The sequence below is a fragment of the Passer domesticus genome, chromosome Z (genome assembly GCF_036417665.1).
Source record: "Passer domesticus isolate bPasDom1 chromosome Z, bPasDom1.hap1, whole genome shotgun sequence".
Classification (NCBI taxonomy): Eukaryota; Metazoa; Chordata; class Aves; order Passeriformes; family Passeridae; genus Passer; species Passer domesticus.
The window spans coordinates 54,332,797-54,347,820 of NC_087512.1; the positions used below are offsets into that span (position 1 = coordinate 54,332,797).

Below are 15,024 nucleotides of genomic sequence, written 5' to 3' on the forward strand. Positions count from 1 at the left end.
CTTTGAGTAAATAGCTTCTATTTCAAGTAAGAAATCTATTACTCTGGGCATCATTTTGTTTAACCAGGATTATAAAACTTCCTCCTCTACAATGAAATCAAAGCATGGGGTTTGATTTTGTTTTTTTTCATTCTCTAACCGGACATTACATTCTGTATATTTATTATGTGATAAATGCACCAAATTTATAGTAAGGTTTATAATGAGGAGCCTCGTGCTGCAAATCCACCCAGGAGTCCAAAGCTTTTCCATTCTTCTAGCTTGCCTAATGTTACCCTTTTCATTCACTTTCTGCACATCACAGGTTCTGTTCTTTTGTTGCAGGTGAATGAGGCCACAGTGGAGCAGCTGGTGCAGCAATATCCACATATAACCTTCAGTACTGTGCTGCAGGATTGCAAGAGAACACTGGAGCGGGCTTATCAAATGGGCTGGACACCCAATATGTCTTCTGGCTCCTAACTTTCTGTACCAACATGTTCCACTCTGCTGCATTCGGTAGATCTAATGGGGATTGCAGAAGGGTTTAGAACCTTTCATATGATGCAATATAGTTGTGAGTTTACAGAGGTTACAGTAAAATGGCAAAAGCTGTACACTGACTTTAACGTACTGTACAACTAAGTACAAATATTGAAGCAAAACTTTAGAAATGCATTGTGGTTTTGTTTGCATAAAAGTGATAAAAGCCTTTGGCAAATTTCTTGAAGTGGATTCCTACTAGTTCTCTGGATAGTTTGAGTTATAGATGTTAAGCTTGTTTTCCTCTGTTTATTTTGCCTTGGTCATGTGCGTTTCTTTGATCTGTAAATGGTAACTCAGTGCTAGCATCAGTGCAGTTGATCAACAGAGGCATATGTTGAAACTGGGAACTAAACTTGATGCTTTTTATTTACTAAAGCTATGCCAGTGGTTTTAAGATACAGAGTAATAAGAAAATCTACAGTGAACTTTCTTATCAACATCCTTGGGGTTTTTTTCTTTAAATATAGGAAGCTGTAGTGATATTAAAATCTTTCCCACCTTGACATTTTAATAATAATAATAATAACATTTTAATAATGAATAACACTGCTTACCCTAACAATAATAACCAGCTACATTTCATGAAGACAAAGAATAGCTGAATACACCAACTATCAGAAATAAGTTGGTGATGCTTATTATATTTGGCTAAAAAAAAATTTATGTCTATTGTAAGTGAACTTGTCTCCTCTGACTATGCTGTTCTGTTGATGAATTGGAAAATTCTGATGAATGGGTATAAGTCAATAACAGGATGCCTCTCATTTCCTGTGTGGTTTTATTTTGGAATGGATTTTCCAATACAAATAGTGCTTACCTTGAGAAGGCCATCATGAGGTCATCCCATTGTGGGTATCTTTTATAGGATCAGATGCTTCTTAATACAGTGTATCCAAGGAAATGTCCAAATTAAACGCATAAAATTATTAATTTTCTTTGTGGGACTGATAGGTTTTAATCCCAAACAGCAACCAAGTATCACACAGCCTTTCTCTCACTCTCTCTCACACATTGCATTCTAAGGAGTTAAATTTGAGCAGGGAATTGTGAAAAATACAGACATTGCAGCTTCAATTTGGAGTTGCCTTAACCTTTAGAGTATTACCATTTGGTTAAGAATGTTGTCAGGTATGTAACACTGGATATTCGTTTTTAAGAGGTTACAGCATTTTAATCCAAACTATGAACTCACCTGGATATGATCCTTGAGCTTCAGCTGAAAAGTCGCCATTATTGTCAAAATGTTTTGCTAATCCAGAAGGCCTAATGCAGCATAACATAGAAGCTTGTTTAGTATGGCTGTATAACCCTGTAAACCTATTTGTTGATTTCCATAGCATAATTTTTTACAACAGAAACATCAACTCACATTACTTCCAGTGAGGATGTTGAATGTTTTCTTATTAGACTTTTCAAAATGGGGATGAACTAATTTCTCTGGAAAAAAAGTATATGGTAAAGATTTTGTTTAAAATAAGTGGTAAATACTTGTGAACATGTGTAATGCTATGCTGTTTATTTACTCCTAAATGGTGACAATATTTTAAGAATAAAGCCTGTGAATTATATTGCAGATATAGTACAGAATCTTAGTCAATTTTCTTTTAATGTCTCTTTATGAGTGCATTAAAACTATTCACACAATTTGTAAGTTTCTATTTTTTCGTGAGACCTTTGATCTTGCAATAAATTTTAATAAAACAATAAATAATAATAAAACAATAATGTTTTCTGTTTATCTGTGCTGCTAACCATACTTAGACTGCACTAACAGAGTCTGAAATCTCCACGGTTGAATAGATAGAACTCACCTGGATATGATCCTTAGTAAACTGGCCCTGCTGTGACTGACAGAGTTTAATTACACGACAACTATAGATCTTTTTCCATCTAAAATGTATTGTAACTCTACAGATTTTAAAAATATTATGGATCTGGCTGGTCATCTGTATTCACTTCAGTCATTTAAGTCACTTCCAGTAGTTTTGCCTTTTACTGACTATTCATCTCAGTTTTATGAACATACTGATATACAGATCTCACCACGACTAATTAATTTTAGTTTTATGTGGTATAGGAACTCTGGATGAAAATATGTTTTTCTAATTGCAGTGTTGACACAGATAGTTCCTTAATATCCTTATATTAATAGTTTACAAAGTAGTTTTAGAGACTTAATAATACTGCACACTCATCTTTGACATGTCATACAGGGAAAATATCATTATGGTGGAAGCTACTGCCTCTTGTAAAAATAAAAATTATCTCTGTTTTTTCATATGCAAAACATAGAGTGAACTGAAAAACTCATAGGTGACTTCTAGATTCTCTAGGTCCAAAAGGCCTACTTTACTAGAAAAAAAAATGTCCTTTTTTCCTTCAAATTCTTTGTGGGAACCTGTTGTTAAGATAGGGTAACCTGTGGCTCAGCACTTTCTTATCAGAAACATTTCTAGGATGGGCTTGTTCAGCCTGCAGGAAAGGCTGAGACAAACTCTTAAATGTTTTTTTAATTAAGGGGTAGGTGGTTATAGGAGAAAGACAGATAATGTTTATTTTCTCTCTTTAAATCCAGATGTAATTAAGGCTTAAAGCAAACTCAGTTAGTTCACCTGGTGGTCATTCTACTCATCTCTCACCACCTAAGGGCTATGTGGAGGGGAGTGTTCGTGTGCAATTTGTCTCACCAAGGAGAATTGGTGAGTGTGATGCAGGTCTCATGCAGGTTCAAAATCACTTTGCCCAGGCTCCCAGATTAGTGGGAAATTTAGTGAAATGCCAAATCCAAGATGGCATACCTCCCTTGCTAGCAGGTTCTCTATGCAGTACTTGGCATATTCTAAAAGTCCTGGAACAGGAACTGGAACAGGGACAAAATGTATTTCTCTCAAAAATACCGAAACTATGTAGTTGAGCCAGTTATGCCCCATCAGATGGGATGAGTGTCTTCAGGCTTACATGTGAATGTCCTGATACCCCAGGTCGGAGTTTTACACATGATCCAGTTGTGCAAGGGAGGACATGGGCATGGTAAAAAGTTTCTCCCACCTCACATGATCTGCTTCTTATCAGCCTTCTCTATAACCTGGCTCAAAATCCAGCTTGCTGCCAAACAAAGGTTGGTTTGTTGTGGCTGTCCTCCACTGGTGGTCATCCTCCACTCGCTCACCCCCTCTGCACCTTGGCTGTTCTTAGACAGATCAGAGATTTTGCCGCCACACACCCAAAAGCTCACCTCCCTGCTATGGCTGGGGGTGCAAATCTGCCCCCAGCAAATCATGTGCTGCTTTTGCCAGTAGCTGATTGAGTCTTAACCTTTCACATTTTGGTCTCTCACACTCCCCAGCAAAGGACACACATGGACATGTTGGAGCAAGTCCAGAGGAGGCCACCAAGATGATGAAAGGGATGGAGCACCTCTGCTTTGAGGAAAGGCTGAGAGAATTGTGCTGGCTCAACCAGAAGTATAGAAAACTTCAGGATGAGGTAGCTCTGCCCTTCCAGTACCTGAAGTGAGCCCACAAAACAGATGGAGAAGAATTTCTACAAGATCATGTAGTGACACGTCAAGGAAAATAGTTTCCAACTGAGGGAGAGTAGGTTTTGATTAGATACAAGGAAGAAATTCTTTACTGTGAGGGTGGTGAAGCACTAGAACAGGTTGTCCAGAGCAGCTGTGGATGCCCCATCAAGGGGGTATCAAGGTCAAGATGGAGTTCTGAGCAACTTGGTCTCTGCCAGTGTCAGAGGAATTGGAACCAAGTGATCTTTAAGGCCTGGTCTAACCCAAGATATTGTTTTATTCTATGAAAAGCTTTAATCCTTTTAAAATGAGAAAATAGCCCTATTAAGAATAATTAACAAACAGGTTTTTTTTCAGGCTTTCAGCTGGGCTCCTCATGAGCTCAATGATGTCCACACAGATTATTAAGATAAATATGGCCTTGGTGATTATTCATAAACTGTGGTGTTGACAGGAGCAAAATCAAGAGAAGTAGTAGATCACATACACTTTGGTTTTATGAAAACAGATGCCCAAAGCAAGCTTTCTTCAGGTCATGGGATCTTGTACAAGGAAAGGAAAAGGACTGTTACGTCTAATAAATAATTAGGATAGGATAGGATAGGATAGGATAGGATAGGATAGGATAGGATAGGATAGGATAGGATAGGATAGGATAGGATACACTATTTCTGTTGCAAGGCATCTGTAGTGACCAACTAGTCCAACTATCTGACAGTACTGATCAACAAAGGGCATTGTCCAAAAGCCTCTTGAACACTGACAGGCTTGGGTTATTGATCATCTGCCCAGGAAGCCTGTTCCTGTGCTTGACCACTCTCTTGGTAAAGAAATGGTTATTAACAAAATAATGCTTTGCAACAACAATGGTAGAAGCATGTATGAAAAGAATATGATGATACCTAACCTTGTAAACATTCATATTTGTATTTTAAAGCAGGTGAGGGTTTATGCTGCTTATTTATGAAACCCCATATTAACAGAAAGTCACTTTAAAGCAGATCCATTTAAAGAGTCCATTACAATAAAATATTTAAAACAATGTTAACTTGCCTCCTGTAATTTTTTTCTTACAGATTTTCCCCTGAGTGATATGTGATATTGGCAGTATATAAGTGACTGAGATTTTTATTTGAAGTTCTGGTATACTTAGAAGCAGAGATGTGAAGCTCTTTTTTCAAACCACAGACACCCTGGGAGATGCTCCAAGCTTAAGCATCCACCATAGATTGGCACTACTGAATCTACCATAGACTGGCACTACTGAAAAGCCAAATAATTCTTTGTGATAATAGCTGTGCTCTGCCAATCTAAGCAGGGTAGGTACATGGTCACATTTTGTGACCCATATTTTATGGGGTCTTATATTTCCGAGTCCTGCTTTACTAAAAGCCTCCCTGTGCTAGGCTCTTTGGATGTATTTTCAATATATGCAATCATTGTAGATTACATAGTTGCTGAAAAATTGGGGAAAAGTTCAGATGTTCCTCTGGCTCTTTGTCTGCATTAGGCTCAGTTTAACACAAATTGGCTGAATCACACACAGCATTGTGGCTGTGGTTGCTTAACTGGAGCTACTTTCACAAGCTGGAGTAAGTTAGCGTGGAATATAGGTCTGCGTAACAGCGGCATCTTTACATCTGTTAAAAAGAAACTGAGGCAATAATTCTTTAATTTATTTTTAGGGCTGGGTTTTTTGTAAAGGCTGTCAGGATTATATAAATTAAATCCAAGTTTCAGCTTTATAAAATTTTGCTAATGAGTTGTGTTTCAGGTTTATTTTATTTTTATTTTTTATTTTTATTTTATTTATTTATTTTATTTATTTATATATTTATTTTATTTATTTTTATTTTTATTTTTTGCCCCCAGGTTTATCTGGGGGCAAAATTCAACAAAACCAGCGAGCTGAACTGTTTCCTCTTCAATATTTAGGTAGGTCTTTCTGTATATAACTGATGAAAAGTGTTTGTGTTTAAATGAATGTTAGAAGTCTTGAAATGAAAAATTTTACAATGAAGATTATTGGACATTTTCAGCTGCTGTGAAATTATAAAGACTTCTGGACTGAAAATTTCATAATCTCATGCTTTCATTATGTACCCTATTGCAAAATGCTACAGCCTTTGGTGTTTTCAAAATACCAGCTTTTAGAGAAAGCTGCAAGAATATTCTCAGCAGCACTAACTCTCAGTGCACACAGTTAACTTGCCCCAGGTGCCTTGCTTTGGCTTCTCCTTGAAGCAAAATCAACATCTCAGTTCTTACATTTAAAGGACTAAGAGGCTGTCTTTGTGCTGTTGTTTTAATCTCTGGTCACCTCTCCCAACCACATAATGTGAGTCATGGTCTCTGAAGCAATATAAACTAATCTCTGCTGTATGGGTTGGGTATTTTTTTCTCTTAAAGAGGCAGTCATATTTATATACAAAGCAAAATGCTTCATATCCTTCTTTCCTTGGAGACATGAGAAACAAATGTAGTGAATGTTAATCACCTTGCTTGTGTCTTTCATGGGTGTTCAAATATTGAGGTCAATGAGAAAGCTAGAAAATAGAAAAAAATAATTTTCCTGAAAAGAAACACAGCAAGGATTTGCTTGCTGGTTAGGGAGTAAATAAACCTGGAAATCTTTAATAGTAACCAAAAAGGTTGTAGCTAAAACATAATTACTTTTTAATGGCTCTGCAGAAATTTGAAATTAAGTCCAAAGTTCAAGAAAGTCATGCCTTCATGTCTTCTCAGTAGAAACAGTGGAATGGTTTGTTGTGGCTTCCTGAGGGCAGGAATGGCACAGGCATGAGTTGTCTCATGTGTGTCAGCCTCAGAACTAGAGACCTATCCCAGGCAAGTTCAATCTTCTCACAAAGACATAGCTCCATGGTTCATCTGTTTTTTGCAGGGCGTGGTTATCACTGCTTCTCAGTATCATGGGTCCCAACTCAGCCCTGCTCCTGCCCAGCACTGTGCCCCAGAGCCCCTTGCTGCTACAGTGGATCTCACTGTGCAGGGCATCAGTCCTTTCCAGCCCTCCAGTGGAGCAGAGGCCGGGGAAAGCCCTTCAGCCATCCAGAAGCCATGGGCCAGCTGCACCCTCGACACACAGCTCCCTCCTGCCTCTCTCCCTGGCTGCCAGGCAGTCCAGGGGGCGTGTGGGATGGGACAAGGCAGCAAAGGTTCTGAGCCAGGCTGACGGGATACAGTGGGTACAGTGCTGAGGAGGTGACATCACCATGAGGATTCCTGGATTCTTACAGAGCAGGAAATGCTGGCAAACAAACCTATAGCTTTATCCCCACAGCTTGTTGAGCTTTCCTGCTGTAGACAGACTTTGTCACCAATCCCCTTTAGGGTCTGAATGAATCACTACTTTTTAGCAAAATTTTCTGAACACAGAACTTAAATTAAGGAATATTTCTACATTTATTTCTGCATTCTTTCTGCAACACTAGAGATATTGAAGTTCTTTTGTTAGCAGAAAGAGCAAATTACCTGCTGACTTTTCTGTTTGAATATATGCCATATCCTTTATATTCTCTTGTGTTTGGCTTCAGAAACAGTTAATGGCAGGACAACTACTTGTATTTCATTAGCCAGAGATAGAAGAGTAACACATTTATGAATCAGTGTAATCCAGTCATTGGTTTATGGATGCAAAGTCCTTCAGGGACTGTCACAAATTCCCAACTCTTTGTGAGAGCTAGATTTTGCAATTGCATCTCTGAGCTATCTTCAAGGCATGTAAAATCATATATCTCCAGGCAGCTCTCTGTGACTTTGCATCTGCAAAGAATTGAGAACTATTCCAGCAAGGATGTGCAGTAAATTAAGATCAAGAAATTTGCCTGTAAAAAAATTGCCTCTGAAAAATAAAACTGGATAAATCTTCCATGGGTGGAAATCTCCTTAGCAGAGGTAGGGTTGAGCAAATGCAGACAGCTGTTAAATACTGAAATTATCACCAGCCCTCAGAAACTTTTTTTTTCCCACCTTTATATGTTTGTGTCTGTACTCATAAATTTTTCAATGAAATTTTGTTGATATTTTAGAAAACTGGAGAGAAATCTAACATCTGAATCCATTTTAAAAATACATTCACCCACAGACCAAAAAAAAAAAAAAAAAAAAAAAAGAAAGAAAGAAAAAGAAGCAGAATGAAGCAAAAACCCACCAAAGCTATCACTTGACTTTCTTAAATGTTCTGCAGTCCAGTGTATCATGGCATAAGGATAAGATCTGGTACTTGGCAGAAGCAAGGATGCCTTGGATAGGATCTGTGTAGGATCTTTGCCAACATGACAGAATATTTTTGGGAAGTGGCAATGGCAACAATAAAGGAAGAGAAATTTTCTGTAAGATCAGCACATTTTTTCATTTCTAGTCTGGGAAATTGCCCTTTATGCCTAGGAGAGGATAAAATTGCATTGCCATAGTGTGAATATGTGGGAATAAGAGAAATAGATTAATGGGAAACAAACAAATAAACCCCACCCTTGATACAGATAGTGACTAAAGGGTAATTCTTTGCATCATCAGGATATAACAGACAAGAACCACAGGTATAAGAGAAAGGGTAAGAATTTCCAAAGCCTCTGCATTTAGATGGGTAAGTCCTTGGGGCATATTGGAAATTTAACAGGAGGTGACCATATACTGTGATGATAAAGGCTACAGAAACTTCTGTCTTGTAAGTCAAGCTTGCATCAATAAAAGCAAAAAGGACTTCCTTACTTTGTGTACATCTGTCCTTCTCTCCCCTTGCTGGTTGCTGTCTAATAAAGGAAAAAGTCTTTCCTCCTGACAGAAAGCACAAGTGATATATGAGAATGAGTGATCACATGAGAAACAAGTGATATGTAGATTGTGCTTCCTTTTAGGATGTCTGCAAACCCACCAGCCTAACTTGCTGGCAGCTACATTTCAATGACTTTTTTAATGTGTTGACTTGCCTAGACTCATCCCTGAAGTATTTTTTTAACCACAGTCTTCAAGGCTCTGTTATATTCGCATCTAAAACCATTGATACTGCACTAGCATTTTAATATCAGTGAGCTAAAACATACTATGGAAGCCACTTAGTTGTCATTATAGTGATCTATGTTCTTATATATGTGTTAGTGAGATTTATCATACACCTTGTTCTTGATCCTTTGCTTAGAAGATACTTAGTGTTTAATACTAAGTACTCAGTATTAATATTTGTACTAGCATCAGTAGAAGGGCTAATACTCAGTAACACTGAATCTCCTTTGTAGCTGAAGTCACAAGACATGAAGATCTACCAAAATCTTCCATAAAGGAGTAGAACTGCTACCCTTCTAATTTTGAGCAAACTTTGTCTTTATTCCCTTAAGAGTGCCCACAGATGCACAGGGCATCTCTGAAAATTGTGTTACCTATTGTAGTCTCCAATAAGCAACATACAGGAGCTGGCAGCTGGAATCACTAGCCATAATGTGCCACCTCTGCTCTTGGTTCAAGGGATCAGGCTTGAGGGGTTTGCTGAGGGCTAACCATTCAACGACCCATCAAAACTGAGATGTGGATTTGGGTCCCCTTGGCCTCAGTTACAGTCTTAAAACTTACTTCCATACTCCCTAACTCAGAATTTGTCTTTTTAAGTTAGATAGTCTAAGATGAAGACCTACCTAAAAATCCACAAGCATGGGTGGTCTACTATTGAGTCTAACCTGAGTTACGTCAATTTCTGCAGACTTTGAGGAGGCTGAAGTTTTTAAAACCTGTGAAAAGCATAGCATGTATAAAGTTCTTGTTGGTGAAAAGAGCAACAAGGTCATTCTCAGGTCCGTCAGAAAGTGAGAAAGTAGTTAATATTACTTTATAACAAGTTTCCAATAAGCCTTAACAGTGACTTATACAAAGAAAAAAAAATTTTTACAAATTACTGCACTGCTGAAATAAAGGTATCTCTCATAGTAGTGCAGACATGATTATAAAATAGGTATTTAATGTACCTTTACCTTAAATCTTCAAACTGAGAACACAGTATTAATTAAGACAGAACTTTTTACAGTGCTGTCTGTTTGGGCAGTTGGTTGTATTTTGTTTTATCAAGAGCCGTCGACACTACAACAATATTAATACTTCCAACAAAACTGACAAGAGACCTTCAGAATTTGATGCCTTTTGTATTTTAAGTTGTTACAGATGTAAACCTTCTTTCCCCAATATGTTCTAACAAGAATGGTAGAATATCACTTAGTCCCTTCTGAATGAAAAAATAAGCTGTTTGCCTCTGCTCTTTTCCTAGATGCAATTTCTTCTCCATGTGTACTTTTTTCCCCCACCCCCCAAAAAATGCACTGTCATTCATCTTGGTGTTTCATTCTTCATTCTTTACTACACAAAATGAATATTGGTCTCTCACCTTCAATCTGTCTAATAGAAAAATCAAACTATAAAATGGAAAACCAGCAAAGAACCTGGTACAGATCTTCATTCCACTGAAATCAACAAGAACAAGACACATCAGCAGCAGGATGCATCACATAACCCACACCTACTCCAAATCAATAGGAGGCAGACTACTGTGGCTACTGTGACATTCTCTATGAGCTTGCTAGTTAACAGAATGTATTTAGGGAAAATGAACCTATTAAATAATGTTTCTGGGCATTTGCACTGTAACACCCATCAATCTCAATAAGTCTTGGTACTTGAATTTAGTTGATAGGCCACATTTCTACTGCTCTTTCTGCTCAGTTATAGAATCCATCACTTCAGACTTCAAATATAACAGATCTGGGGGAAAATTAGTCTTTTATTTCAGTGGTGCATTTAATAAAATAATGAAGACAGAAAATCCAAAATTCTCTTCTTTGGCCATCTGCAGTTCCATCTCTCCCTCTTAAATTTTTCTCTACCTATCTTCAAAGTTAAATTTCTTTCATCTCCTGCATTATTTAGCATCTTCCCTTCCTATCCTATTCCCACTCCACTTCCCCAAGGAAAAAAAATTACATTTAGTGTCAGTTGAGTACAGTTGTATATCTTCCATTTTGAATACTTCTCTGTTTCACTTTGTGGCCCGTGGCTGTGAAAAGTGGCACAGTTTCATGTTCCTAATAGAATAAAAATTATGGTGTGCTGTTTTTGCTACCATTTCTTCATTCCCCTAAACTAGAAAACAATATACCTTTGCCTCAGAAACATTATCATGGAGATTAATTTGGTGACATGTAACAAGATGAGCATTTTTCTTTTTTAACCTCACAAATCTTCTCTATTTCCAATCTAAATTTTAAACTGATCTCTTTTTGTAGCATTTATACTGACAAGCAAGTGGGTTTTTAATAATTTACCCATGTTGCTGCAAAGAGGCGGGGAAGGACTGCAAGTTTAAAACACGAAGGAGAAAAGTTAATTTAAAGTGATGTCTGGTAAAAAGTCCCCTTTGAGATCCTGTTGTGTAATTGAACAGATTAAGAGAACTGACAGTAACTTCACGGTATGCCTAAGTGGAGGTCTCTACGGGTCAGCTCTCAGATCTTGTGCCGACACGTTAAACAAGTTTGTCAATTTTCCATCAGATTGATTTTTCTCACAGGTCTGGAAGCCTTGTCTCATTTCATCTTATTTCCACAGGGGTCCTTAACATTGCAAACTGCCATTTACTTTTGTCTGAAAGTGTGAGGAATGATTTTTATCTCTGAGTGGCAATCACGGCAGGCAGCTCCAGCACGGCTTATAATGTTGCACATTGTCCTCTCTCACCAACTGGGGTTTCTTTTGTGTTTTTCCCCTCTTTGGGAATGATGTGGATTTTTAGAATACAATCAAAATAATTATTAACAGAATGTACTTAGGGCAAATGTCTGTAGTCTCTGAAGTGAACAAAAAAAGCAACAGAAACTGTGGAGTTTTTTCTTTGCAGTTTTCAGCATAATGAGAGGTCAGCTTGAGAAAATACGATGTCTCTGGGAAGGTCACAGGGAAGAGTATTAAAACCTCTCTTTACATTTCCATGTCTATTATCCCCTCCTGTTAATGTCAAGGGAAGTTATGTGCACAAAATAGAGAGCATGCTTCTGAATAGGTGAATGATGCTGAAGATTATAATGATATATATTTTAATTAATTGCACTAATGACAAGAATCTACTCTTACTCCACACGAAGTTAAATAAGTGCAAAATTTGTCTGAAGGCCTGTGGGACCTGGTGGTATTCTCAGATGGGTTGTGCAAACATGCAGTCCCCTTGACACAAATTAAGCTACTAGGAGCTTAACCACTTGGTTGACCTAATGACCTCTTGATGAAAGAAGACTGCCATTTAGATCAGTGGTATGAGGATGAAATCATAGGACACCCCAAGCCCCATGTTTTCTATTGCTTCCACCTTAGTCCTTTCCACTTATGAAAACTGGCTGTAGTCAATCATTAAAACCATAATTACTCTGATATTCTTTGTAAGAATTTCTCACAAACACCAGCATCTAAGACAGATACAAAGTAATGAACCCAGTTCTGAATTTTCCTACATTGTCTTGCCTAAAACATGGTAAGATTCATCATCCGTTCTTTTGGTGTCTTGTACTACATTCAATTTTTAATACAAATGCAAATAAGTTTCATTAATTTTTCTCCAAAATGTGATATACTCAACCTAGTTAAGTGATCAAAAACAATGTGGAAGTTACCAAATCATTTGGTAATTCATCACTTAATATTTGCCACAATTTCGAAATCCATGTAAAAAATATGGAGAAAAAAAAAACAACCAACAGTAAAACAGACCTTGTAGTGATGATTATTACTCCTTGTGTGACTGGACAGGAAAGGAATTGGAACTGCTGAACTGGTGGTCCATGGGGCACTTCCGAGCTAGGAGGAAGCACTGGATGCCAGCCCAGCCCTACACAGCTGGCAGGGAGATGACAGTCCCTGGTGGGCCAGGTGTCCATCCAGCTGTGCTGGTTGCTCAGGGGCCAGGGAAAGGGGTGGATCACCCAGGAAAGCCCCTGGGAACCTCACAGCTGGAGCCACATCAGGCTGATTCTTCACCTCAGACTATGGAAGGGGTGGTGCAGACCTGACCGCCACCTGCGAAGATCATGGGGGGAGGATGGGGAGATGCCCTTGGGGTCAGTCCATGGGGGCTGCAGTTACGGAGGCCAGGCCAGAGGCTCAGGAGCCAGGGTCATGATGAGGAAGTGAGGGGCTGGGAAAGAGTAGGGTATTGGATGTTTCTGCCCTCCCTTCTGCCTTCTCTCCTTTCTTGTTGAACTTTTTGTGGATAGTAATGATCCCAGTGTGTTTTTACTGGAGGAGACAACAACGTGCACAGCCCCAGATGTCCTCGAGACATTCACTTGCCAGAGAGAAGTGTGTTCAATGAGTTAAGCTTAAAACCCTGCACTGCTTATCACACCTTACAAAAGGAAAGGGATGCCTAATACAGATTTTTATTAATTGTTGTATCTGTACTTCCATTTTGTATTCCTCATTACTGCTGATAGGTAATCCCCCAAACAGGAGCTGAGCAAAATTCCTTCATTTCCATATTGTATCTGAGTTACTTGACCATAGTGAATAAGGAATGACTTTGTTGTGCCAATAGTTGTGTTCATGATGTTCAGTTTGGTTTGCACAGGCTGGCACAGCCTATCTAATTTTTTGGTAAACTCTCTGGAGAGTCTCCTGGGTGAGCACTGCCTTATTGCCTTGATGCAGCTTAATATGAAAACACACAGCAGCATATTGTGTTAGTAGAAGGGCATGTAAACAAGTATTTACAGGATTTTGATCATGGTGTAGGTGCCCAAACAACACTGCCAAAAATGGTCATCTGTCAAAGAGGTGGCATGAGATAGTTAAATGAGATTTATAATTAAAAGCCAGTTTTTTTCAGCTGTTATCAGTTTCTGTGCAAACATTTCCCGAAAGCTGAGACTTCACTATGTGAATGAGGCACCATTTCCACTGCATCCAGGCTGGCGGAAGGACGTGCCTCAACACAGCACCCCCAGCTCTGCCAGCCCTCATGGGAGTTTGGGTTCCCCAACTCGCCTTCCCCCTCCAGCCTATGTGGGAAAAAGCCCATTTCCCTGTGACTATGCAATGGCAGTAAGAAGGCTCTCTGACCAGGCCCTGGTCTGGATTGTAAGAAGTAGAAATGTTTTTTGTGTGTACTCCATGTATATCCCTGAAAGAGAAAATCACAGTCTTCTAGCTCTTCAGGCACCTCAAACCTGGCACAAGTGTTTAAAAATCTTATAAGTTCACTGCAAAGTTAGCTTAATAGACACTACTCACAATTAAATATTTTAGACATCTTACATTTTTTCCCATAATTCCAACAATAATTAGATCACAATATGGATTAATTTCTTGTCACATCCAATTTTTTGTTGCAAGATGTTTTGAAGGAGTGAAACACAAATAAAAGTTGCTGACATTTGTAAACTCTCCCTTTTGTTGTACACACAAACATAAAATAGCTGACATTTGGCTCTTTCATCCTTTCTTCCCTGCTTGTTCTGTGCAAATATTATCCAGACAGATGTGTTAAACAAATATCATAGTATCTACAAACAAGGATATATAAATCTCATTGTCCTGGTCAACAGCTCAGGACTAAACTATCCTCCTAAGCCATTCTGATCTGCAAGTGACCTTGAGCTAATTGCTTTCCTACAGTGTTACATGAAGGTCATTATACTTCCTAATCTCACACTGTTTACTTATTTATTTACATGTAGCTATACTGTATCAGTAATCTTTGAATTTTATTTGTATCATTTTATGGGGTGAAATTACAGTAGTTTATAAACTATGTGATTATTGTTTTCTGGTTACTGTGTTTGTATGAATGTAAACAAGATATAATGAGTTTTTTCATCTGGCTTTTTTGGGATGGAATGGGGTGCTGAAACTAACAATTTTCTGATTAACAAGAACTGCAACCTCTTTGAAAATTATCATGATCTATGCCTGCTACAACTCCTTACTTCCTA

The 15,024-nt window shown here is 38.3% G+C and overlaps 2 protein-coding genes across 2 annotated transcripts in view; both read left to right on the forward strand.

Moving 5' to 3' along the window:
• The window catches only part of FBXL17 (F-box and leucine rich repeat protein 17), a 278,120-nt gene extending 275,870 nt beyond the window's left edge, over positions 1–2,250 (forward strand). The window contains exon 9 of the mRNA XM_064405002.1: positions 325–2,250. Coding sequence (XP_064261072.1) covers positions 325–462 — 138 coding nt within the window. The 3' untranslated portion in view covers positions 463–2,250. The remainder of the gene's footprint in view (positions 1–324) is intronic.
• EFNA5 (ephrin A5) overlaps positions 1–15,024 on the forward strand; it is a 521,261-nt gene that overhangs the window by 246,914 nt on the left and 259,323 nt on the right. The gene's annotated exons all lie outside the window — the stretch shown is intronic.